This window comes from Mus musculus, chromosome 6 (genome assembly GCF_000001635.26).
Source record: "Mus musculus strain C57BL/6J chromosome 6, GRCm38.p6 C57BL/6J".
NCBI lineage: Eukaryota > Metazoa > Chordata > Mammalia > Rodentia > Muridae > Mus > Mus musculus.
Window position 1 is genome coordinate 68,027,439 of NC_000072.6, and position 23,916 is coordinate 68,051,354.

Below are 23,916 nucleotides of genomic sequence, written 5' to 3' on the forward strand. Positions count from 1 at the left end.
CCAGTAGAATACTGTGAGCATCTGCTTCTGTATCTGCCAGGCACTGGCATAGCCTCACAAGACACAGCTATATCAGGATCATGTCAGCGAAATCTTGCTGGCATATGCAATAGTGTCTGTGTTTGTTGGTACATTATGGTATGGATCCCTGGATGGGGCAGTCTCTGCATGGTCCTTCCTTCCATCTCAGCTCCAAACTTTGTCTCTGTAACTCCTTACATGGGTATTTTGTTCCCCATTCTAAGGAGGAATGAAATATCCACACTTTGGTCTTCTTCTTGAGTTTCATGTGTTTTGTAAATTGTATCTTGGGTATTTTAAGTTTCTGGGCTAAAGCCACTTATCAATGAGTGCATATCATGTGAGTTCTTTTGTGATTGGGTTACCTCACTCAGAGTGATACCCTTTAGATCCATCCGTTTGCCTAAGAATTTCATAAATTCATTGTTTCTAATACATTTACATTGTGTAAGTGTACCACATTTTCTGTAGCCATTCTTCTGTTGAGATCTCCCATTCTCATGGATTGGCAAGATTAATATAGTAAAAATGACTATCCTGCCAAAAGCAATCTACAGATTAAATGCAATCCCAATCAAAATTCCTATTCAGTTCCTCACAGAGTTAGAAAGGGCAATGTGCAAATTCATTTGGAATAACAATAACCTAGGATTGCAAAAACTATTCTCAGCAATAAAACAACCTCTGGGGGAATCACCATGCCTGACCTCAAGCTGTACTACAGAGCAATTGTGATAAAAAAAAATGCATGGTACCGGTACTGTGAAAAACAGGGAGATCAATGGAATAGAATTGAAGACCCAGAAATGAACCCACACACCTATGATCACTTGATCTTTGACAAGGGAGCTAAAACCATCCCATGGAAAAAAGACAGCATTTTTAACAAATGGTGCTGGCACAACTGGCAGTTATCATGTAGAAGAATGCAAATTGATCCATGCATATCCCCTTGTACCGCTCAAGTATATGTGGATCAAGGAACTCCACATAAAACCAGAGACACTGAAACTTACAGAGGAGAAAGTGGGGAAAAGGGCCTGGGAAAAGAGCGAGAAGGGAGGATAGCCCATGTTCTGCCAGAGTTCCACCTATGCTCTGGACAGGTAAACTTGGGAGGCCTGCCAGATGCTTTCTACTCAGCCCAAGTCTGTGACACACTCGACAAGGGGGGGTACAAGGGGCAGCCCCAAAACATAAAGGGGACCCCGGGCTACACCCTGTAGACTGGGGTTATGGGAGAGAGGTTCTCACACATGCGAGAATGTGTGCTGCCTCGATGAGCAAATACTGTCTATGACTTTAGAGCTTTATTATAGAAAGGCAAGGGGAAAGAGAGAAGGTAAAAGAGAGAGAGAGAGGCAAGCCATGGCCAAGAGGAGACAAAGCAGGAAAGGAGAGAGAGAGCTGGAGAGAAAGAGAGGGTAGGAGAGAGAGAGAGTGAGAGGAGAGTAATAGCAAGAGAACAAAGGAGTGAGAGGGCAAGAAGGGGCCAAACATCCCCTTTTAAAGTGAATTGCTATCTTTTCTGTTGCTAGGTAACTGGGGAGAAGCTTAGTCTGGAGGTCAGAAGCTTGGACATTGCCTATGTGACTTCTAGCCATGCTTTTCTTGTGAGGGCTGTGGGGGGCAGTAACTTAGACAGGAGCCAGAGTTCCAGGAGATACGAGAGAACTCCTTCCATCCCATGTAGGTAAATTATGACCACCAGGTCCTGGAGTTCAACATCTCAGCTCGACTGGAGACCAGCCTGCCTTTGCATAGTCCAATGCCCCACATTACTCCTTAGAATGGGGAATAAAATACGCATGGAAGGAGTTACAGAGACAAAGTTCACAGCAGAGCCTGAAGGAATGAGACTGTCCCACTTGGGAATCCACTCCATAAATAACCACCAAAGCCAGTCACTAGGCAAAAGCCAACAAGAGTCTGCTGACAGGAGCCTTATATAGCTGTCTTCTGCGAGGCTCTGCCAGTGCTGGTCAAATACAGAAGTGGATGCCCCCAGTCATCCATTGGACAGAGCACAAGGTCCCCAGTGAAGGAGCCAGAGAAATACCCAGGGCGCTGAAAAGGAATAAAGCACCACAGGAGGGACATCAATATGAACTAAGCAGTACCCCCAGAGCTCCTTGGAACTATACCACCAATCAAAGAAATCACATGGTGGAACTTGTGACTTTAGATATATATGTAGCAGAAGATGCCCTATTCGGGCATCAATGGGAGGCAATGCCATTGGTCCTGTGAAGGCTCTATAAACCAGTATAGGGGAATGCAAGAACCAGGAATAGGAGTGGGTGGATTAGGGAGCTGGGGGAGGTGGAGGGGATATGGGATTTTCTGAGGGGAAACTAGGAAAGGGGATAACATTTGATATGTAAATAAAGAAAATAGTAAAAAATAAATATTAAAAAAATCAACTAAATGGAGAGAAACTTGAAGCAATCCCACTAAAATCAGGAACTAGACAAGGCTGCCCACTTTCTCCCTACATATTCAATATCATAGTTGAAGTCCTAGCCAGAGCAGTTAGAGAACAAAACGAGGTCAAAGGGATATAAATTTGAAAGGAAGAAATATCACTATTTGCATAAGACATGGAAGTATATATAAATGAACCCAAAAATTGCACCAGAGAACTCCTAAATCTGATAAAAAACTTCAGTGAAATAGCTTGATCTAAAATTAACTCAAACAAATCAGTGGCCTGTCTCTACACAAAGGATAAACAGGCTGAGGAAGAAATTAGGGAAGCAACACCATTCACAATAGTCACAAATAATATAAAATACCTTGGTGTGACTCTAACTAAGCAAGTGAAAAATCTGTATGATAAGAACTTCAAGTCTCTGAAGAAAGAAATCGAAAAAGATCTCAGAAAATGGAAAGATCTCCAATGTTAATGGATTGGCAGGATTAATAGAGTCAAAATGGCTATTTTGCCAGAAGCAATCTACAGATTCAATGCAATCCCCATCAAAATTCCAATTTAATTCTGCACAGAGTTAGAAGGGTAATTTGCAAATTCATCTCAAATAACAAAAATACTTAGGATAGCAAAACTTATCCTCAACAATAAAAGAACCTCTGGTGGAATCACCATCTCTGACCTCAAGCTGTACTACAGAGCAATTGTGATAAAAGCTTCATGGCACTGATACATTGACAGACAGGTAGATCGATGGAAAAGAAGTGAAGACTAATAAATGTACCTACATGTCCCGTGCTATCTTCTCGCCTGCAAGAACGCACACCGAACACCAGGATCCTTCTGCAGCAAAGCGTTTATTTCATCTTGAAGAGGAAGACCCCGAGCCCCAGAAAGGTGCTGCTTATATACACCCTAGCGTGGCTGACTGGTCGCTTGCACATGATCTCATTGACACTCCCCGGAGTGGGCTATGACTAGGTGTGAGTGGGCTATGACTAGGTTCAAACACACTCTAGTACATGCGCACACAGCTTGTCGAGCTGGCGCAGCGGAAGCTGGCGCCATCTTGTGATGGCGAATGTTATCGCGGCTCTCCACACCTACACACCTATGGTCACTTGATCTTTGACAAAGGAGCTAAAACCATTTAGTGGGAAAATGACACCATTTTCAAAAAATGACATGGGCTCAACCTTTGATTAGCATGTAGAATGTGAATTGATCCATTTTTATCTCCTTGTACAAAGCTCAAGTCTATGTGGATCAAGGAACTCCACATAAAACCAGAGACACTGAAACCTATAGAGGACAAAGTGTGGAAGAGTTTCAAATATATGGGCACTAGGGAAAAATTCCTGAACACAACACCAATGACTTGTACTGTAAGATCATGAAGTAACAAATGGGACCTCATAAAATCACAAAGCTTTTGGAAGGCAAAAGACACTGTCATTAAGACAAAAAGGCAACCAACAAATTGGGAAAAGATCTTTACCAATCCTAAATCCATTGGCTAATATCCAATGTATACAAAGAACTCAAAGTGTTAGACTCCAGAAAATCAAATAACTCTATTAAAAATGGGGTACAGAGCTAAACAAAAAATTCTCAACTGAATACTGAATGGCTGAGAAGCACCTAAAAAATGTACAACATTCTGAGTCATCAGGGAAATGCAAATCAAAACAATCCTGAGATTTCACCTCAAAGAAGTCAGAATGGCTAAGATAAAAAAATCCATGTGACAGCAGATGCTGGTGAGGATGTGGAGAAAGAGAACCACTCCTTTATTGCTGGTGGGATTGCAAGCTGGTGCAATCACTCTGGATATCAGTCTGGCGGTTTCTTGGGAAATTGGACATAGTATTACCAGGGGATCCAGCAATACCACTCCTGGAAATATACCAGAAGATGTTTCATTATGAAATATGGACACATGCTTCATTATGTTCATAGCAGCCTTCTTTATAATATCCAGAAGCTGGAAAGAACCCAGATATCTATCAAAAGTGAAATGGGTACAGAAAATGTTGTATATTTACACAATGGAGTACTATGCAGTTATTAAAATCAATAAATTTGTGAAATAATTAGACAAATGAATGGATCTGGAGGATACCTTCCTAAGTGAGGTAACCCAATCACACAAGAACACACATGATATGTACTCACTGATAAGTGGATAGTAGTCTAGAAGCTCTGAATTTCAAAGATACAATTTGCAAAACACATGAAACTCAAGAAGTAGAAAAACCACAGTTTGGAAATTTCAGTCCTTCTTAGAAGGGGGGAACAAAATACCCATGTAAGGAGTTACAGAGACAAAGTGTGAAGCAGAACCTGAAGGAATGACCACCCAGAGACTGACCCACCTGGGGATCCATCCCATAAACGACCACCCAAAACAAACACTAGTGTGGATGCCAACAAGACCTTACTGACAGGAGCCTGATATAGCTGTCTCCTGGAAGGCTCTGTCAGTGCCTGACAAATACAGAAGTGGATGCTCACAGTCATCCACTGGACGGAGCACTGGGTCCCCAATAAAGGAACTCGAGAAAGTACCCACGAGGCAGAAGGGGTTTGCATCCCCATTGGAGGAACAGCCATATGAACTAACCAGTACCCCCAGAGCTCCCTGGGACTAAACCACCAATCAAAGAAAACACACGGAGGGACTAGTTGCTCTAGCTGCATATGTAGCAGAGGATGACCTAGTTAGAAATCAATAGGAGGAGAGGCCCTTGATCCTGTGAAGGTCCCCAATATAGGGGACTACTAGGGCCAGGTAGTGGAACTGGGTGGGTTGATGAGCAGGGGGAGCAGAAAGGGATAAGGGGTTTTTGAAGGAGAAACTAGCAAGGGGGATAACATTTTAAATGTAAATATAGAAGATATCTAATAAGAAAATATAAATTAAAAATGAATAGATTTTGAAATAATATAGTCAATAATAATAGTAATAGTAATTAGTGAGATAGGAATTGCAAATGCTAGTTGTGCCAATAAATGACCCAGTGTGTGATCCAAAAAAGAAGAAGAAGAAGAAGAAGAAGAAGAAGAAGAAGAAGAAGAAGAAGAAGAAGAAGAAGAAGAAGAAGAAGAAGAAGAAGAAGAAAGGAAAACCTAGGAAAGAGATCTGGAGCTAAAGATGCAAATATCAAGAACAGAACACAAGACATGTAAAAGAGAATCTCAGACATAGAACATATCAACACACCAGTCAAAGAAAATACAAAGTGTGAAAATCTCCTAACCCAAAACATCTAGGAAATTTGGAACACAATGAAAAGACCAAATCTAAGAATAATAGGCATAGAAGAGGGTGAAGTTTCCTCCTACAAAGGGCCAGAAAAAAATCTTCAACATACTCATAGAAGAAAATTTCCCTAACCTAAAAATGAGTTGGCCATAAACATACAATAAATAACCTTACAGGATACCAAATAGACTGGACTATTAAAGACAATCCTTTCACTACATAATAATCAAAGCACTAAATGACAGATCAAAGAAAGAATATTAAAAGCTGCAAGGGAAAAAGGCCAAGTTCACATAAATGCACACATGGGGATAGCAGACTTCTCAACAGAGACTCAAAAAGGCAGAAGATCTTGGACAGGGTCTTACAGACCCAAAAATACCACAGGTGCCATTTCAGATACTATACCCATCAAAACATGGAGAAGCCAAGATAGTTCATGACAAAACCAAATTTAAGCAACCTAAATCTAAAATATCATTGATATGTTGTGCCATTTAAATAATGCCATGACTTTATTTCTGCAGATTTTTGTGTTGGTGTATTATGTATATACATTTCAGTGTAACTATTCTAATAAGCACAAGTAGCTTAACAATCATTCCATTCCCGATTTCTTCAAAATGTGCAAGAGTGTCTGCCTGAAATTCCTCCAGTAGAGGGAGATAGAGGACTTGCTTTGTTTTAGAGAGATTGCAGCTCAGTCACTGTTTCCTTCTAATTTTCTATTTTTAAATAGTTATACAGGCATAGAAAGTGTTCAAAAATTTGTAGGCAGGAAATTCTTCACCTTTCACAGAGCCTTCTCTTGGGTTGATATCTTTTATAATAAAATAAATCAGGAAGTTGAAAAAATTTTCATATTATTAATGAACTTCGCATTTATTCGCCTGTGTGGATGTTATGTGTGCATATGTGGTGTCTCTAAGCATACTGGTCATGTAAATAGTGTGTGTTTTCAGAACAATAATCATGTATTCAGATGCACTGAATAACACAGAGCTCACTGGTCTCACCATCCTTTCTTCAGCTCATAGCAAGCACTACAGAAAAATGCTCACACAATAAATACAATTTGTTACTGGCCTAGGCTACTCTGTGGCGTTTCCAAGATGTGTGCATGAAGAATTAGCTTTTCTTTGCCTACAAGTAGAAGTTCCTGGTATTGAAGAACCCCAGTTCACCAAGTTACTAGATGAGGAACATTTAAGCACTTTCTGAGTTCTAGCTACTTCTGGAAGCACTCTTATCAAACATTTTTTTTTCCTTTACTTGTTTTGGTGTGAAAATGAGTTTTCATTTCTCTGCAAAGGTACTCAAGGCCATTTTAAAAACTTGAACTGCATAATAATTATTCTTTTAGTTGTAGAGACATTTACAAAAGTACTTTTTAGTGTCATGACTTTAAAGTCCCATTAAAAACATCAGCTTCTCTTGAATACTTATAATCAGGATGCTAATATTATATTTTAAATTTTACCCTTCCATAGATTTAAAAGGACTTTCTATACGAAGTTATTATGTTTAACTTTTAAAAAAATCTGTTTGTGTCTTCTTTATGTCTTAGGGAAATATCCATGCATATAGCTTTCAATGTTGGGATTAGAGTGTTTTTATTGTTAATGGTGTGATTTTACTGATTTTGAATTTTATTTTTCTCTTTAGATTCTAAGTAAACGACCCCATTTGAATACATAATATCTATGCATTGTATTTGAGGTTGCAATCCATCATTATATCCACCAGCTAGATTCCATTTTAGACTCAATTTTTTGAGGTCTAAGCAATTAACACTTCCTCTTATATAGCTGTAATTAAGTGAGCAAATCAAACAAAATCAATTCATCATCATTTTCATCCTGGCTGACTGTTAGCACATTTTCACTTATATGCTATTATTTGATTAAGTTATGAATTTTATTTTTTATTTTATTCCCCCTCTCCCTGATTCTAGGAGGGTGTTCCCCCATCCACCCACCTACTCCTGCCTCCCCGCACTGGCATTCCCCAACACTGGGACTATGAGTCTTCACAGGATCAAGGGCCTCTCCTCCTATTAATATCCTACAAGACCATCTTCTGCTACATATGCAGTTGGAGCCTTGGGTCACTCCATGTGTGCTCTTTGGTTGGTGGGTGGTTTAATTCCTGGGAGCAATGGGTGTATGTGTGTGTGGGGGTGTCTGGTTGGTTGATATTGTTGTTCTTCCTATGGGTTGTAAAACCCTTCAGCTTCTTCAGTCCTTTCTCTAACTCCTCCATTGGGGTCCCCTTGCTCAGTTCAATGGTTGGCTCTGAACACTAGCATCTGTATTTGTCAGGTTCTGGCAGAACCTCTCAGGAGACACCCAGATCATGCTCCTGTCAGCAAGAACTTCTTGGCATCCTCAATAGTGTTTGGGTTAAGTTTCTGTATATGGAATGGATCCCAAGGTTGGGCAGTAAGTATCATTTTTGCTACAGTAAATAAACACATATGCATTTTATTCTTTATTTCTTTACTTATCTATTTATTTTTATATTAGATATTTTCTTTATATACATTTCAAATGCTATCTCAAAAGTTCCCTATACCGCCCCCACCCTGCCCTTCTCCCCTACCCATCCACTCCCACTTCTTAGCCCTGGCATACCCCTGTACTGGGGCATATAAAGTTTGCAATAACAAGGGGCCTCTCTTCCCAGTGATGACTGACTATGCCATCTTCTGCTACATATGTAGCTAGAGACACGAGCTCTGGGGCAACTGGTTAGTTCATATTGTTGTTCCACCTATAGGGTTGCAGACCCCTTCAGCTCCTTGGGTGCTTTCTCTAGCTCCTCCATTGGGAGCCCTGTGTTTGATCCTATAGATGACTGTGAGCATCGACTTCTTTATTAGCCAGGCACTGGCATAGCCTCACAGGAGACAGCTATATCAGGGTCCCTTCAGCAAAATCTTGCTGGCATATGCAATAGTGTCTGGGTTTGGTAGCTGATGTCCCGCAACAGAGGAAAGGATACAGAAAATGTGGTACATTTACACATGGAGTACTACTCATCTATTAAAAACAATGAATTTATGAAGTTCTTGGGCAAATGGATGTATCTGGAGGATAACATCCTTAGTGAGGTAACCAAATCACAAAAAGAAGTCATTAGATATGCACTCACTGATAAGTGGATATTAGCCCATAAGCTTAAAAGACCCAAGATACAATTTGCAAAACACAAGAAAATCAAGAAGAAGGAAGACCAACGCGTGGATACTTCATTCCTCCTTAGAATAGGGAACAAAATACCCATGGAATTGCAGAGACAAAGTTTGGAGCTAAGACGAAAGGATGGACTATCGAGAGACTACTCCAGCCTGGGATCCATCCCATAATCAGCCACCTTGAGGAAACCTCTTAACCACATTAACCAACAACAGGATTCTGTGATGTAAAAGAAGAATAATATCAATAACATTCCCATGGCAACAGATGAACCCTAGTCATGTGAGTATCAGCTCAGCTGTGAAGAGACCCAATGTGAAGCTTCATACTGTCCATTCAACAAAGCCTCCATAACCACTATCATATTTGGTACAATTTGCATGCCCCCATTACCACATCAGCCTCTCTGATGACATATAATGCATGCCATCAAGCTGCATGGGAAGCTGGCTATCACTCAAGGCCATGACCATGTTCTCACTAGCTCTTCTCCTCAGTCTTCTTCTCCTCTGTGTCTCTGGTAAGTAAAACAGTTTTTCTTTCTCATGACATTTGTTAAGTGTTCACAGTCTCAACAAAATCCTATAGTTTCCAAAGAAGTTGAGAGTCTTCACTTACTTAATTATGGCACATTTGACTTGTCTTTCTTACTTTTCTTCCATAAACAGATTCTAGGGCAGAAACAACTGTGACCCAGTCTCCAGCATCCCTGTCCATGGCTATAGGAGAAAAAGTCACCATCAGATGCATAACCAGCACTGATATTGATGATGATATGAACTGGTACCAGCAGAAGCCAGGGGAACCTCCTAAGCTCCTTATTTCAGAAGGCAATACTCTTCGTCCTGGAGTCCCATCCCGATTCTCCAGCAGTGGCTATGGTACAGATTTTGTTTTTACAATTGAAAACATGCTCTCAGAAGATGTTGCAGATTACTACTGTTTGCAAAGTGATAACTTGCCTCTCACAGTGCTATGTCCTCTTACAGAAACCTGCAGATGCTGTCAGTGCTGCTACATCAGCTGCAATTGAAGCTGTTCAGTGTGTGACCTCATCAATTGTTGGCTTTTATTCCCTCCATGCATATGCACTCTCACTTCCTTTTTCAGTGTCCAGAGCATTCTCAGCCCCCTATTACTTCCTGAACCCTTCCCTTAAGAGAGACAGTAATAGTTTGGATACAATTTTCCAGGGAATGCAGTTTTCCTGCTGCACTGCAGAGGTACTAAGTCCTGTCCATTGGTACACTCAGTTTTACATTTGAGATAAAATCAAAGAATTTGATTTGTGCTGAATCTGGTTTAGGTCCATATATAATTCGTTTTGATATTATCTAATACTAGGAAATGAGCATTGTAATTCAGGAATTATTGATCAGAAGAGATTTAATTTTGTGAGATGTTTGTGAGCCATGTGTTTACCAACTTTTGCTCTTAAGAAACTTTAGAAAAATGATTGCTATAGACTTGAGAATATATGATTTTATTACAGAAAAAAAAAAAAAAGCTTCCAGAGGGGGCTGGGCAAAGTGAAAGAGGTTGAAAGAGGAAGACCCAGAGAAGAGTCAGAAAGAAATGGACTCTCGCAGATAGAGTGGTGAAGGATTTTGTCTCAGTGGCTTGTAAGTATTTTGCAGGGGTGAATTGTGTCAGAATAGGAAGGAAGCAATTATTGTTAAGTTGGTGGAGAACAGTAGTTAGTCATTTGGCAATAAGGAAGTATTAGGAGATGGTAGGGGATGGAGAATACTGATAAATCAGAAAGAGTCAGTTATGTGCACAGGCCCATAAAGCAGTCAGTCATTTTGTAAAGCTGTAGGATGAGAGCGGTGTGGCTTCATAGTGACTGAGACAAATTGACAGCCTTGGCTCCAGGGAACAATGGAATCTAATGAACAGATAGACTGAGTAGTTACATGAATTAGTTAAACCAGCCACTTTTAAGAGGTGGTGCATTCTGTTTAAAAGGGGAATCCATCTCTCCTGTGCAGATTAGTGGGAGAGGCAAAAGTAGAGTCCACAAAAGTATTATGGCCAGGTATAAAATGGGAAAAGTAAAAGGGTTGTGTCTAGTGAGCGAGTATTTCACTTTGAATGTTGGAGTTGGAGGGACACCTCAACAGAGGTAACGTAAGAGTGACAGTGAATGAAGTCAAGGACTGTAGTACACTGAGGTAAAAGAATTCTACTGAATTATTTTTTCTTCCAGATGCAGTCATTCAGGAAGATAGTGAGTGGTTATACTGTTATATGTGCTACACTCAGGTAAGCTTCAGAAGAAACACACGGATGGGGAGCATGGTAGGAAGGGAACAGAACAAAACACAGGACTAGTTAAATGAAATGTATTTTGTCTGGGGTGAAAGTTATGAAATCACCTAGCAGGTGGAACTCCACTACAGTCTCCCAAATATCGGCTAGCTGATACCTCAGGAATGAAAGGAGCTGCTGTTGGATGAGAATAAATAGGGGAGCTTTCATGAACATTCGTGTTCAGGTATAGAGAGAAATCTGTTTATTTTAATGAAGGTGTGTACAGTAAGTAAAATATCTAAAGTACTTGGCAAAAATATAAGTACAGGGTTGATAATGAGGAACAGTGATCAAGGCGAGAAACTTCTGTGGGAATGAACCAACAGTCCATCCAGAGGAAGAGGCATACCCATCAATGTTTTCTCTAATCACCATAAACTTGGTCTTCATCTCAAAACCATTTGGATTTATTGGTGAGGAAGTTGCATTGTTCAATGAGGGCCTAAATTCCACCCTTATCAGTAAGGACATGTAGTCCTACTTAGTTTTACAATACCATAGCAACCAGAGGAAAGGATGTTAAGCTGATCTGGATATTTTAAAGTTTTTCTGAGAGATGGTGAGACTGAGAGGTTAACTAATGTAGAGAGAACTTCAAACTGCCTATTATAGTTTTGAGTCCTGAAAAACAATGCCCAGAGTGCTAAGAAGAGGGAATACTTGGAAGGCTCATTATTCCCATTTTCAGAGATCACCCAAAATGCTTTTAGGAGTTTTTGGGCACAGATCTCTCTTAACTGCTTAGAGATGTCAAAAGGTAGATGAGGAAATGGGAGGCACTGGGGATCCATCTATGGTCCCATGATTTAACTTGACAGATAGCAAACATCCAAAATATAATCCACCGTCTTGGTGATAACATACATTTTTTGATAGTGATATTTGAATGAGGTATTATAAGTACAAATTGTGAGGAACATAAAGTGATAATGTTGATGAGGAGAAATACTATAGAGTACCAGAGGTCTAGAGAAGGATTAAATGACTGCAACCCACAGTTTCTTACGTTAGTCTCTGGTATAAGGGACAGGCACCTGTAAGCATTGTAAAAGATGTTAATTAAAGTCAACATCTTGGTTGACACATTAAAAGAGATATGGAGTTCTATTAAGTCCTTGTCTAGATAAATTTCAAGAACAGAATTTGGATATAATTTCCCAAACATGTGAGTTTGGTGACTGAGTATCTGGCTCCATACTTTATTCAGTAAACAGGATGTGAGCACGTATTACATCTCTGTGAAATACTCTTCCAGACACAGATAGTGTTCTATAGGTAAGACATAGAGCTTTAACATTTGGACTCAGCATCTAAGCAGATAAGCCTGCTTCTCAGCTGTGTACAGACACTATAGAGGTAAGGTAGGCCAATGCAGGTCTTATGAGGAAGAGAATCATTAATGAGGAATAGTTGTCCAAACATCATTCATGTCTCTTTAATTGTTTAAGTATCATACCAATCATTTTATTGTTTACATTTTAATGTTTACTGTTTTTATTTTAATTTTAATGTTTACTGTTGGGTGTTTAAGATCAAGTAGGTAGCCAAAATTATTCCTTTTTTTTTTTTTGTCCTGCTAAAATCAGTTACGTTTACAGGAGTCACGTGGGCTTGTGAGGAATCTCTTACTCTTGGAGCCCGTCTTTATTCATTGCCTGTCTCTGTGAGATAAGTCAAAGGCCTTGCTGGGGCTGGTTGTGGCTTCCCCTTGAAGCACTGAAGAATATTTTCCTCTATGTTGCCCTCCTCTTTGTAGCATGGACTCTTGGTAGCCTCTAAGACAAGAGAACAGGTGACTTCCCAAAGTTGCAGAACATTTATAGAGATGACCCACAGTCCTTGCAGACCTCGCAGACCTTAAAGAGCAAGGGAGAAAATATGCTGTCTTTTAGTCCCTCTGACCACATTAAAATAGCTTCACGTGTGGTTGTTAAACATGTAGAAGATCAGTTACACTAGTCTCGTCCTTTTACTACTGTTTAATATCAAATAGTCAGATACTTCTAAATAAATGTTGATTCAAACATATTTTAACCAGTTTTTGTATCTTAGACCTTAGAAACATTAATTTTATAACAATATCTCTAAATCTTATCCTTTACATTTCTTAAATAATGTACTCAAAGATTCATACTTTCCAAATAGTGTGTAACATTTTTATCTTTATTCTGATAATATCCTCCTATCCTAATCTTCTATAAATCCTTCTTTACTGAAACAATTTCCATATTTACATCCTCCTATATTTTTTATTTCAGGCTACCATGAAACATAGCACCATTAACAAGTAAATTTATTATTTATTGTAAGAATTTTCTCCCTGTGCGAGGGGAGACTAAGCCATGTCTATCTCCTCTTCATATGATAACCAGGACAAATTTCAAATTTACTGAAGTTCTCCCTGGTGTACTAATGAAGTCATTGTGCTTACCAATAATTGGCAAGGAATTTCTGATGGGAGTGTGAGTGACCCAGAAGATTGCAGTCACACTAAGATCTCCTTACTTGGTTTGCATGAGGACATCTTCAAATCCCACCAATATTTTCAAATTGGTTTATGATGACCAGTTCATCATCTCTTTTTGTGGAGGAACATTAACATTTAACATGTTCTGCTGTGGTCATTTTATGGCAGTATACCCAGGTGCGAATTTATTAATCTCTAATGAGAGGACAATTGTCCAATAGAAAAAGCATGTATCCAGGAAGGGCAATCATCTCTTAGAGTCATTTCATACCCTCAACAACAGAAACCACGTTGTAGAAATAGAATTGTGATCATGATAAAAGAGATCACAATTTTACTGAGTTGTAGATTATGTATGTTTTGTCTTTAAAAACATAGTTAAACACTTTAAATTTAAAAACTCATGTCCATTGTTCCAAACGAAGATTTGGGACAATTAACCATTATTAGATCTTGTAATGTGCTTTAAGGACTACTTGTTACTTTCCACATGTTTGATAAATATACATGTGATCAAAATATATATATTGCAATTGTGCTCTGAACAATGAGGCATGAAGAGAGGAAGAGTTGACTTTTAGCTTACCCTAATCCTAGTTATATTTTACAAATAAAATTATTAAATTACTGTATGACCAGAGCCGCGAAAATCAGTTGCTAGAATATATACAGCAGAAAGCGTTTTGTTATTAGCACACCATTAGCAACCATGCTACACCACCATGAGATGTCTCAGTAACCAACCCAAAACACAACTCACATTTGCATGAAGTTAAGAGATAGTTCACCCTGTATCCAAGTATGAATGACCTTGTGAGAACAAAGAGTTAGGTTACTCCTCCTCATTCTTACCCAGTTACAGCCTTATGAATTTTTATAGCATCAGAATACAGACAGTCATGGATACCTTTCAATGCATTGATAGAAACATCAATAGCAACAATAAGTCACAGAAGTGAAATCACTGCTGTTGTCCTCAGATGTAGTATGCTGGTTGGTGGTAGCTTAGAGTATGTTAAAACCTTATACTTCTTAGTCACAAAGACATTACTCAAACAGAGATGTTGGAAGCACAAATGGTGTTAAGGGTTGTAAAGTTTGCCCAAGAAAATGTTACTTAGACCTTGGACCTGTGATTCCTACTTCTCCATAACCACTGAAGTTTTTATAAGGAAATCAGCCTAGCCGAAGTCTGCATGAATGTCACAATTCTTTTCAGGAACGTTTCTGTGTACAGTACTTGCTGCTACTGTCTAATTAATTGTATTTTACATAAGTGCATGGAACATAGCACTTGGTATGGCTCTTTTTTAAATGGGTTATTGGAGGATGAATCTGCTCTTATAGATGATACATGTTCCCCCCTCCTCCCCAGGAAACACATAGAGTGGCTCACAACTTTCCTCTTCTTGATTTCTCTGGAACCTGCCTACACATATTGCACATATAAGTAGCGGGTTTCGGGAATAAAAGGGGTGGAAGAGAACCTGTGTCCCACCAAAGTTTTGGTGCTCTGGACAGGCAGACATGGAGGACTGCCCCGCGCTTTTGCCTCTCTTATTCTCTAGCCTTCCTTCTCTCTCTTCCCCCTTCTTTCCATGCGGCCATAACTGGCCTCTCTCTCTCTCTCTCTCTCTCTCTCTCTCTCTCTCTCTCTCTCTCTCTTTCTCTCTCTCTCTCCCTCTCTCTCTCTTTCTCGCTACCTTCTCTCCTTTCTCCCTGCCTTTCTACAATAAAGCTCTAAAACCATAGACTGTTTCTGATCATAAAGGCACACCATGCTTGAACGATGGGATAGGCTTTCTCCAAATGAACCATGTCTAACCTTCCTTTTAAGGCCTTCCTATGCTGCAGCCACGGACTGGACTAAGGACTCTCGCCTGCATGGGAACCACCCAGCTCCTGCCTCTCCCCCTGCCCTCTTCCTTTATCTAATGGGCTGAGTGCTGCCTGGGGTCCCTATTTTGTTCTCTGCTCCTCCACAGTATCGTGCGAGGGATGCTGGAGGCTGAGAACCTGGTACCTGGGGCTGCCCCTTGTCCACCATCCACCATCTCGTGTCAGTGGCCTAACACAGCCAGATGTCCACCTGGAGCTGCATGGAGAGTGTCTGGCAGACCTTGCACATCCACCTCCCCCCCCCCCAGAACTGGAATGCTGGCTGCATTCTCCCATTACCCCTACTCCCAGGGCCCCAGAGAGCCTGAGGAAAATAAGGTCCAGTAACAGGCCCAAGGTGGGATCCAGCGCAAGGAGAGGTACCATCATGAATGGGTGTTGGATTTTGTCAAATGCTTTGTCAGCATCTGAGATGATCATGTGGTTTTTGTCTTTGAGTTTGTTTATATAGTGGATTATGTTGATGGATATCAGTATATTAAACCATCCCTGCATCCCTGGGATGATCCTTCTTGATCATGATGGAGGATCATGTTGATGTGTTCTTAGATTCGGTTTGCAAGGATTTTATTGAGTATTTTTGCATCAATATTCATAAGGGAAATTGGTCTTACATTCTTATTCTTTTTTGGATCTTTGTGTGGTTTAGTTATAGAGTAATTGTGGCTAAATAGAATGAATTGGATAGAATGCCTTCTGTTTCTATTTTGTGAAATAATTTGAGGAGTATTGGAATTAGGTCTTCTTTGAGGGTTTGATAGAATTCTTCACTAAACCCGTATGTTACTGGACTTTTTTTGGTTTGGAGACTATCAGTGACTGTTTCTATTTTTTCGGGGATATGGGAGTGTTTAGATCATTAGTCTGATCCTGATTAACTTTGGTACCTGGTACCTGTCTAGAAATTTGTCCATGTCATCCAGGTTTTCCTGTTTTGTTGAGTATAGCCTTTTGTAGTAGGATCTGGTGATGTTTTGGATTTCCTTAGGTTCTGTTGTTATGTCTCCTTTTTCATTTCTAAGTTTGTTAATTATGATACTGTCCATGTGCCCTTTAGTTAGTCTGGCTAAGGATTTATCTATCTTGTTGATTTTCTCAAAGAACAAGTTGCTGGTTTTGTTGGTTCTTTGTATAGTTCTTTTTGTTTCCACTTGGTTGATTTCAGCCCTGAGTTTGATTATTTCCTTCTGTTTTCTCCTCTTGGTCAATTTGCTTCCTTTTGCTCTTGAGCTTTTAGGTGTGCTGTCAGGCTGCTAGTGTGTTCTCTCTCTAGTTTCGTTTCGCTGCACTCAGAACTATAAGTTTTCCTCTTAGGAATGCTTTCTTTGTGTCACAAAACCTTGGGCATGTTGTGGCTTATTTTTCATTAAACTCTAAAAAGGTTTTAATTTCTTTCTTTTTATTTCCCTTGACCAAGTTATCATTGAATAGAGTGTTGTTCAGCTTCTATATGAATGTAAGCTTTCTATTATTTATGGTTTTATTGAAGATCAGCCTTTGTCTGTGGTGATCTGATAGAATGCATGGGATAATTTCAATATTTTTGTATCTGTTAAGATCTCTTTTTTGGATATATTATATCATCAATTTTGTAGAAGGTACTATGAGGTGCTGAGAAGAAGGTATATGCTTTTATTCTAGGATAAAATGTTCTGTAGATATTTGTTAAATCAATTTGTTGCTTAACTTCTGTTAGTTTTAATGTGTCTCTGTTTAGTTTCTGTTTCTAGGATCTGTCCATTGATGAGAGTGGGGAGTTAAAATCTCCCACTATTATTGTGTGTAGTGCAATGTGTGCTTTGAGCTTTACTAAATTTTCTTTAATGAATGCAGATGCCCTTGCATTTGGAGCATAGAGATTCAGAATTGAAAGTTCATCTGGAAGATTTTATCTTTGATGAGTATGAAGTGCCACTTATTGTCTTTTTTGATAACTTTGTGTTGGAAGTCGTTTTTATGCGTTATTAGAATGGCGACTCCAGCTTTTTTCTTCAAATTGCTTGGAAAAATATTTTCCAGCCTTTTACTCTGAGGTAGTTTCTGTTTATGTCCCTGAGGTTGGTTTTCTGTATGCAGCACAATGTTGGGTCCTGTTTATGTATCCAGTTTGTTAGTCTATTTCTTTTTATTGGGGAATTGATTCCATTGACATTAAGAGTTATTAAGGAAAAGTAATTGTTGTTTCCTCTTATTTTTGTTGTTAGAGTTGTGATTCTGTTCTTGTGGATATATTCTTTCAGGTTTCTTGAAGGATTACTTTCTTGTTTTTTTTCTAGGGCATATTTTCCCTCCTTGTGTTGGAGTTTTCCTCTTATTATCCTTTGAAGGGCTGGGTTTGTGGGAAGATATTGTGTGAATTTGATTTTTTCAGGGAATATTTTGGATTCTCCATCTAAGGTAATTGAGAGTTTTGTTGGGTATAGTAGCTTGGGCTGGCATTTATGTTCTCTTAGGGTCTGTATAACATCTGTCCAGGATTCTTGCTTTCATAGTCTCTGGTGAAAAGACTTGTGTAATTCTAGTAGATCTGTCTTTATATGTTACTTGGCCTTTTCCCCTTACTGCTTTTAATATTCTATCTTTATTTAATGCATTTGTTGTTTTGATTATTATGTGTCAAGAGGAATTTCTCTTCTGGTCCAGTCTATTTGGAGTTCTGTAGGCTTCTTGTATGTTCATGGTCATCTCCTTCTTTAGGTTATGTAAGTTTTCTTCTATAATTTTGTTGAAGATATTTACTGGCTATTTAAGTTTAAAATCTTCATTCTCATCTACTCCTATTATCTGTAGGTCTTCCCATTGTGTCCTGGATGTCCTGGATGTTTTGAGTTAGGATCTTTTTGCATTTTGCATTTTCTTTGATTGTTGTGTCCATGTTCTCTATGTAATCTTCTGCACCTTAGATTCTCTCTTCCATCTCTTGTATTGTGTTGATGATGCTCACATCTATCTTTCCTTATTTAGTTCCTAAGATTTCTATCTCCAGAGTTGTCTTCCTTTTGCGTTTTCTTCATTGTTTCTACTTCCATTTTTTTGATCTTGGATAATTTTGTTCAATTCCATCACCTGTTTGGTTGTGTTTTCCTGTAATTCGTTAATGGATTTTTGTGTTTCCTCTTAAAGACTTCTACCTGTTTAGCAGTGTTTTCCTGCAATTACTAAGGACTTCTACCAGTTTATCAGTATTCTCTTGTATTTATTTGAGTTATTAATGCCCTTCTTAAAATTTTCTGCCAGCATCATGAGATATGATTTTAAATCTGAGTCTTGCATTTTAGATGTGTTGGGTTATCCAGGGCTCACTGTGGTGGGCACACTGGGTTCTGATGATGCCGAGTGGTCTTGGTTTCTCTTAGTAAGATTCTTATGATTACCTTTGCCATCTGCTAATCTCTGGTGTTAGATGTTCAATCTGTCTCTGGCTGGGACTTATTTCTCCTGTGATTCTTTTAGCCTCTGTCAACACTCCTGGGAGTCCAACTCTCCTCTGAGTCCCAGTGGTCAGAAAACTCTGCAGGCAAGCTCTCCTCTTGCAGGGAAGGTGCACAGAAGTCTGGAACTCAGATCTACCTCTTGAGTCCAGGTTTCAGAGTCTTTCCTGGAGGTGGACTCTCCTCTGGAGGGGAAGATGCCCAGGTTTCTGGGTTTCAACTTCACCTCCTGGCTGAGGATGAAGGCCCAATGGGACCCTGTCCAAGAAGCTTTGTTGCTTCTGCCACCCATGTGCTGTCCTGTGTCAACTGGTCTCTGTGATCCCATGATCCTGGTTGTGCTAGCGACTGCTGAGTTTGTGCCCAAGATGGTGCGAGGCTGGAGCCACCAGATCAAATTCCGGCCACTCATTAGGCAGATTTCCTTTGTCCCTGTTCCTGCAGTGATCCCAAGGTCCTGCGTGTTCTAGGGTCGGCAGATTTTTCGCCTAAGTTGGGATGGCACCAACTGGTACAAACCCAAGCCAGTGATCCAGCGGGCTTCTTTTGTCTCTGTTCCTGGTGGCCCAAAATCTTCCAGCTTTTATGGAACAGATGTTACATTCCACTCACCAGTGATCTCAAGTTCCTGGGTATGCTAGGGTACCTGCAGCATGGAGAGTCCTCTGGGGACCTTGGGACCCTCCACCAAGTTCAAGGCCATTATCAAAAACTTAATCGTTAGTAGATTATACCATTAGGAAACACTAGAATATGGAAGAAAATCAGAGACTAGATCTAGTTAGGAGCAAAAAGTAACTGCATAGTGTTTCTGAAGGAATGGCATTAAAATTTTTTTTTTGTTGTTTTCTGGTTTTTTGTTGGTTTGTTTTTTTGTTTTGTTTCTAGCTCTTGTCCTTTAGTCTCTCATGGTCACTCGGTGTTTTTCTCATTCTTTCATTCTTTAACAAAGCCCAAACAAAATTCTTTCATTCTTTAACATTCTTATACTTCATGTACACTGTACTACCAGGCTCTGTGTAAACTCAAGCCCAGAAACAATACAGTAGAGTGTTGGTGGGTAGACATTTGAGATTCTGTGAGACAAAAGAACCATGTGTTCCTTAAAACTCATTATACAAGATTTTCTCCCAAGAGTCACAGTTGACAATGAGAGTTTCATAGCCATGAATAACTGAAACTCTCTCACCTTAAAGTAAATTTCTTTTCACAATGTCACCACCTGATAACAATTCTAAAAATGTTGGAGTATTAAGGAAAATTACAGAGTTAGCGAAATCAAAGACAGTGTTTTCAATTGATTTTCTGTTGCTAAATGCCAATAGCATCACAACTGATTAAAACTATAGTTTCCTTACAGCTCTGGATGTTAACCATCTCCTGAATTAACCTCAAGGATAAGGAGATTGGAGAGCAACTTCTAGAGTCCAGGTATCACAGCGTAATGCTAATAAATTTCCAGGAAACTACCACCTTAACCTGAACAATAGACAGTATACCCCACAATTCTCTTTTTCATTGTAGCAACAAATCTGCATAGCTCAACTCCTTTTCCCTACTAGAAAAACACATGTGATTCCACCCATATATTTCAGAGCATGCATTTCTAACCAAACTCATAACTATACCTGAGAAGTCATTTTGACATGTCAATTTCAATTTTTAGATCCTAGACTTGAAGAGTTATGGAAAGGTTCAGTGCCTTATTTAGGGTTTTACTGATGTGAACAGACAACATGACCAAGGCAAGTCGTACGAAAACAACATTTAATTGGGGCTGTCTTACAGGTTCAGAGGTTCAGTCCATTATCATCAAGGTGGAAGCTTGGCAGTATCCAGGCAGGCATGGCACAGGCAGAGCTGAGAGTCCTACAACTTCATCCAAAGGCTGCTAGTGGAAGACTGACTTCCAGGCAACTAGTATGAGGATCTTAAGCCCACACCCACAGTGACACACCTACTCCAACCAGGTCACACCTATTCCAACAAGGCCACACCTCCAAATGGTGCCACTCCCTGGTCCAAGAATATACAAACAATCACATTCAGTGAGGTCCATTATTTCCAAATCATTAGCTTTTATCCTCTCCTTAAAACATGAAATTTTTGAAGTCTGAAAAAATTCAGAAGGCCTATTTATTTATAAACAGATTAGGGAGACACACAAATCTCAGCATGTACAGGTATGTATTCAATGTGTGGGAGATAGTGTCTATTAAGAAATTGTTGAATGTTTTTTGAAGGTTACGATGTTCAATTTTCTATCATCAATTCAGTTTCCTGGGAAAATATAAATGAAAACAAAGTCATTTAGTTCTTAGTTCAATCTAAGTCCTATTGATAAAGGAAAGTTGAATGTTTCTGGAATAACCTTTGTATTTGCACATATCATTAAAGGAGGTGTGATAAGAATTCAGATCCTAGATGCTCTGTATATTAATGATTCACTTTTTTTCTAAGTTGAGAGGAACTGCTATCCCCTTAATGACATGCCTTCCATCGTTAGTTTCTGAAAGACCCCAAGGATTCCTTGGCTTAAGGAAAAAGTATTGAAGATTGAATTGATTGTAGTTCTTGTGATGATGAATAAGTTTGGGTGGTCATAATAAAGACATAGATGTGTGTGATCTGTGGTTTTTAAATATGTGTGCTATAAGGATGCACAAATATTTCTGAATTGTACTTGTTTGGAGAGTGGGAACTACATGCAGACAGTGTGGCTGCTTCCTGAATCAGGATAATATCTCCAGGTACTGCTCAAGAACAAAATGTGAAAATAGCAGTGTTTTCCATTATAGTACTCTATTTTATCATCACTAGTCATCACTTTATGGGGAGAAAGTATAGGAAATAGTAGCAAATAGTAGAAAAGAAAAATATGGAGGCTCCCAAACTGTACAAAAGTTAGACCCATTTATTCTCTATGCATGAAAGTACCTCCATTTTCACATGTAGTGAGAACTTTTGACATATGTTGCTCAGATCAAGGTGTTATAAGGGCACGCACTTTGTATTTTTCCTCTTTGATTTGTAGTTAGCAAAGTTAAAACTGTGTAATCTTATGTATTCAGGGAATATGATTATTATAAATTGTCTTTTAATTTCAAGATATGTCTACTGTAAACACTTCATAGGGAACACATACTATTTTTTTAACCAATCAGAATTATTTAAGTGAGTTAATATCTAATAGTTTCTTCTCTGCTGTATATTCCCTGACAGCAGGATATTCTATATTACAGCATTATATCTTTGAAATATATTACTCAAAATAGACTACCTACATTAAAAATGCCATCTATAATTATAATCTTTGATATGAAATTCATCCTCTGGAGACATACAAGTGGTTTGACCTCAGGTATCTTGTGCTAAGTTCTCAGATCAGTAAGCCTTGCAGCTGTGACCAATCCTAACTGCTTCTTAATAATTTGCATACCCTCACTGCATCGCCTTGGGGACTTCTTTATATAACAGTCAAACATATCCTGTGCCATTGTCATTGCAGTCAGGACTCAGCATGGACATGAGGGCTCCTGCACAGATTTTTGGCTTCTTGTTGCTCTTGTTTCCAGGTAAAATGAACTAAAATTGGAATTTCACTGTTCCACTGTGGTTAGTGTTGACTGGCATTTGGGGGATGTCCTCTTTTATCATGCTTATCTATGTGGATATTCATTATGTCTCCACTCCTAGGTACCAGATGTGACATCCAGATGACCCAGTCTCCATCCTCCTTATCTGCCTCTCTGGGAGAAAGAGTCAGTCTCACTTGTCGGGCAAGTCAGGACATTGGTAGTAGCTTAAACTGGCTTCAGCAGGAACCAGATGGAACTATTAAACGCCTGATCTACGCCACATCCAGTTTAGATTCTGGTGTCCCCAAAAGGTTCAGTGGCAGTAGGTCTGGGTCAGATTATTCTCTCACCATCAGCAGCCTTGAGTCTGAAGATTTTGTAGACTATTACTGTCTACAATATGCTAGTTCTCCTCCCACAGTGATACAAATCATAACATAAACCCCATGAAAGCAGAAATGAGAGGCTGGGCTGCTCTAGCTGCTCCTTCTCATGAATCACCCACTCTGAATTTCTCAGATGGAACAGGTCTCTCTGAGAGTTTGGGGTGACTCCTAAGACACAAAATACACATATGCAATGCTTCTGGAAGGCAGGAGAGCACTACAATTCTGATTACTCTAATTCCATACAAAAGAGAATAATAAAGTTAGAAGATATAATGCCACCTTTCTAGGGTTCCCTAGTTATGCTGTCCTTTGACTGTCTCCATAAATTCTAGACTGAGTTTGCCAACTTTCAAAACTCTTTCTCGAATACCATTTTCATTACACTGAGTTTTTTTTTCTTTTTTTTTTTTATCAAACTGGAGATGATATATGTTTAAATCTCTTTTATGGGATTGGAGAAAAAACCCAGTGGTTAAGAGCATTTGCTTATCCTGAAAGTGACATGTGTGTGATTCTCAGTACCCATAAGGTAACTGACAGCTATCTCTTTTTATCATTATATGTATTCTCTGTGTACACACACAGACACACACACACACACACACACACACACACACACACACACACACAGACAGACTCATATACCAGATAAGGCAATCTGATAACATTACATATGGTATTGAGTCATCATGTTGGTACTGGCAATTAAACTCAGGACCTCTGGACAAGGAGTCAGTGCTCTTAACCACCCAACAACTGTCTTAATTTCAATTTCAGTGGACTCAGCACTATCTTTTGTTCTTTGATGCTACATTTACATAATTTTCTTAGGGAAATGCAAACAATACATACGTTCATTTTTGTAAAAAGTAGTTTGTGGTATCAACACAGACACACACTCTATTCACTTGTTTGCCTTGTAATG

At 39.2% G+C, this 23,916-nt stretch overlaps 2 gene segments (V, D, J or C) and 1 further gene; all 3 read left to right on the forward strand.

Moving 5' to 3' along the window:
- Igk (immunoglobulin kappa chain complex) overlaps positions 1-23,916 on the forward strand; it is a 3,171,119-nt gene that overhangs the window by 471,803 nt on the left and 2,675,400 nt on the right.
- Igkv17-121 (immunoglobulin kappa variable 17-121) lies at positions 9,380-9,880 on the forward strand. The segment is given in 2 exon segments: positions 9,380-9,434; positions 9,583-9,880. Coding segments are annotated over 2 exon segments (353 nt in total).
- Igkv9-120 (immunoglobulin kappa chain variable 9-120) lies at positions 22,545-23,016 on the forward strand. The segment is given in 2 exon segments: positions 22,545-22,596; positions 22,721-23,016. Coding segments are annotated over 2 exon segments (348 nt in total).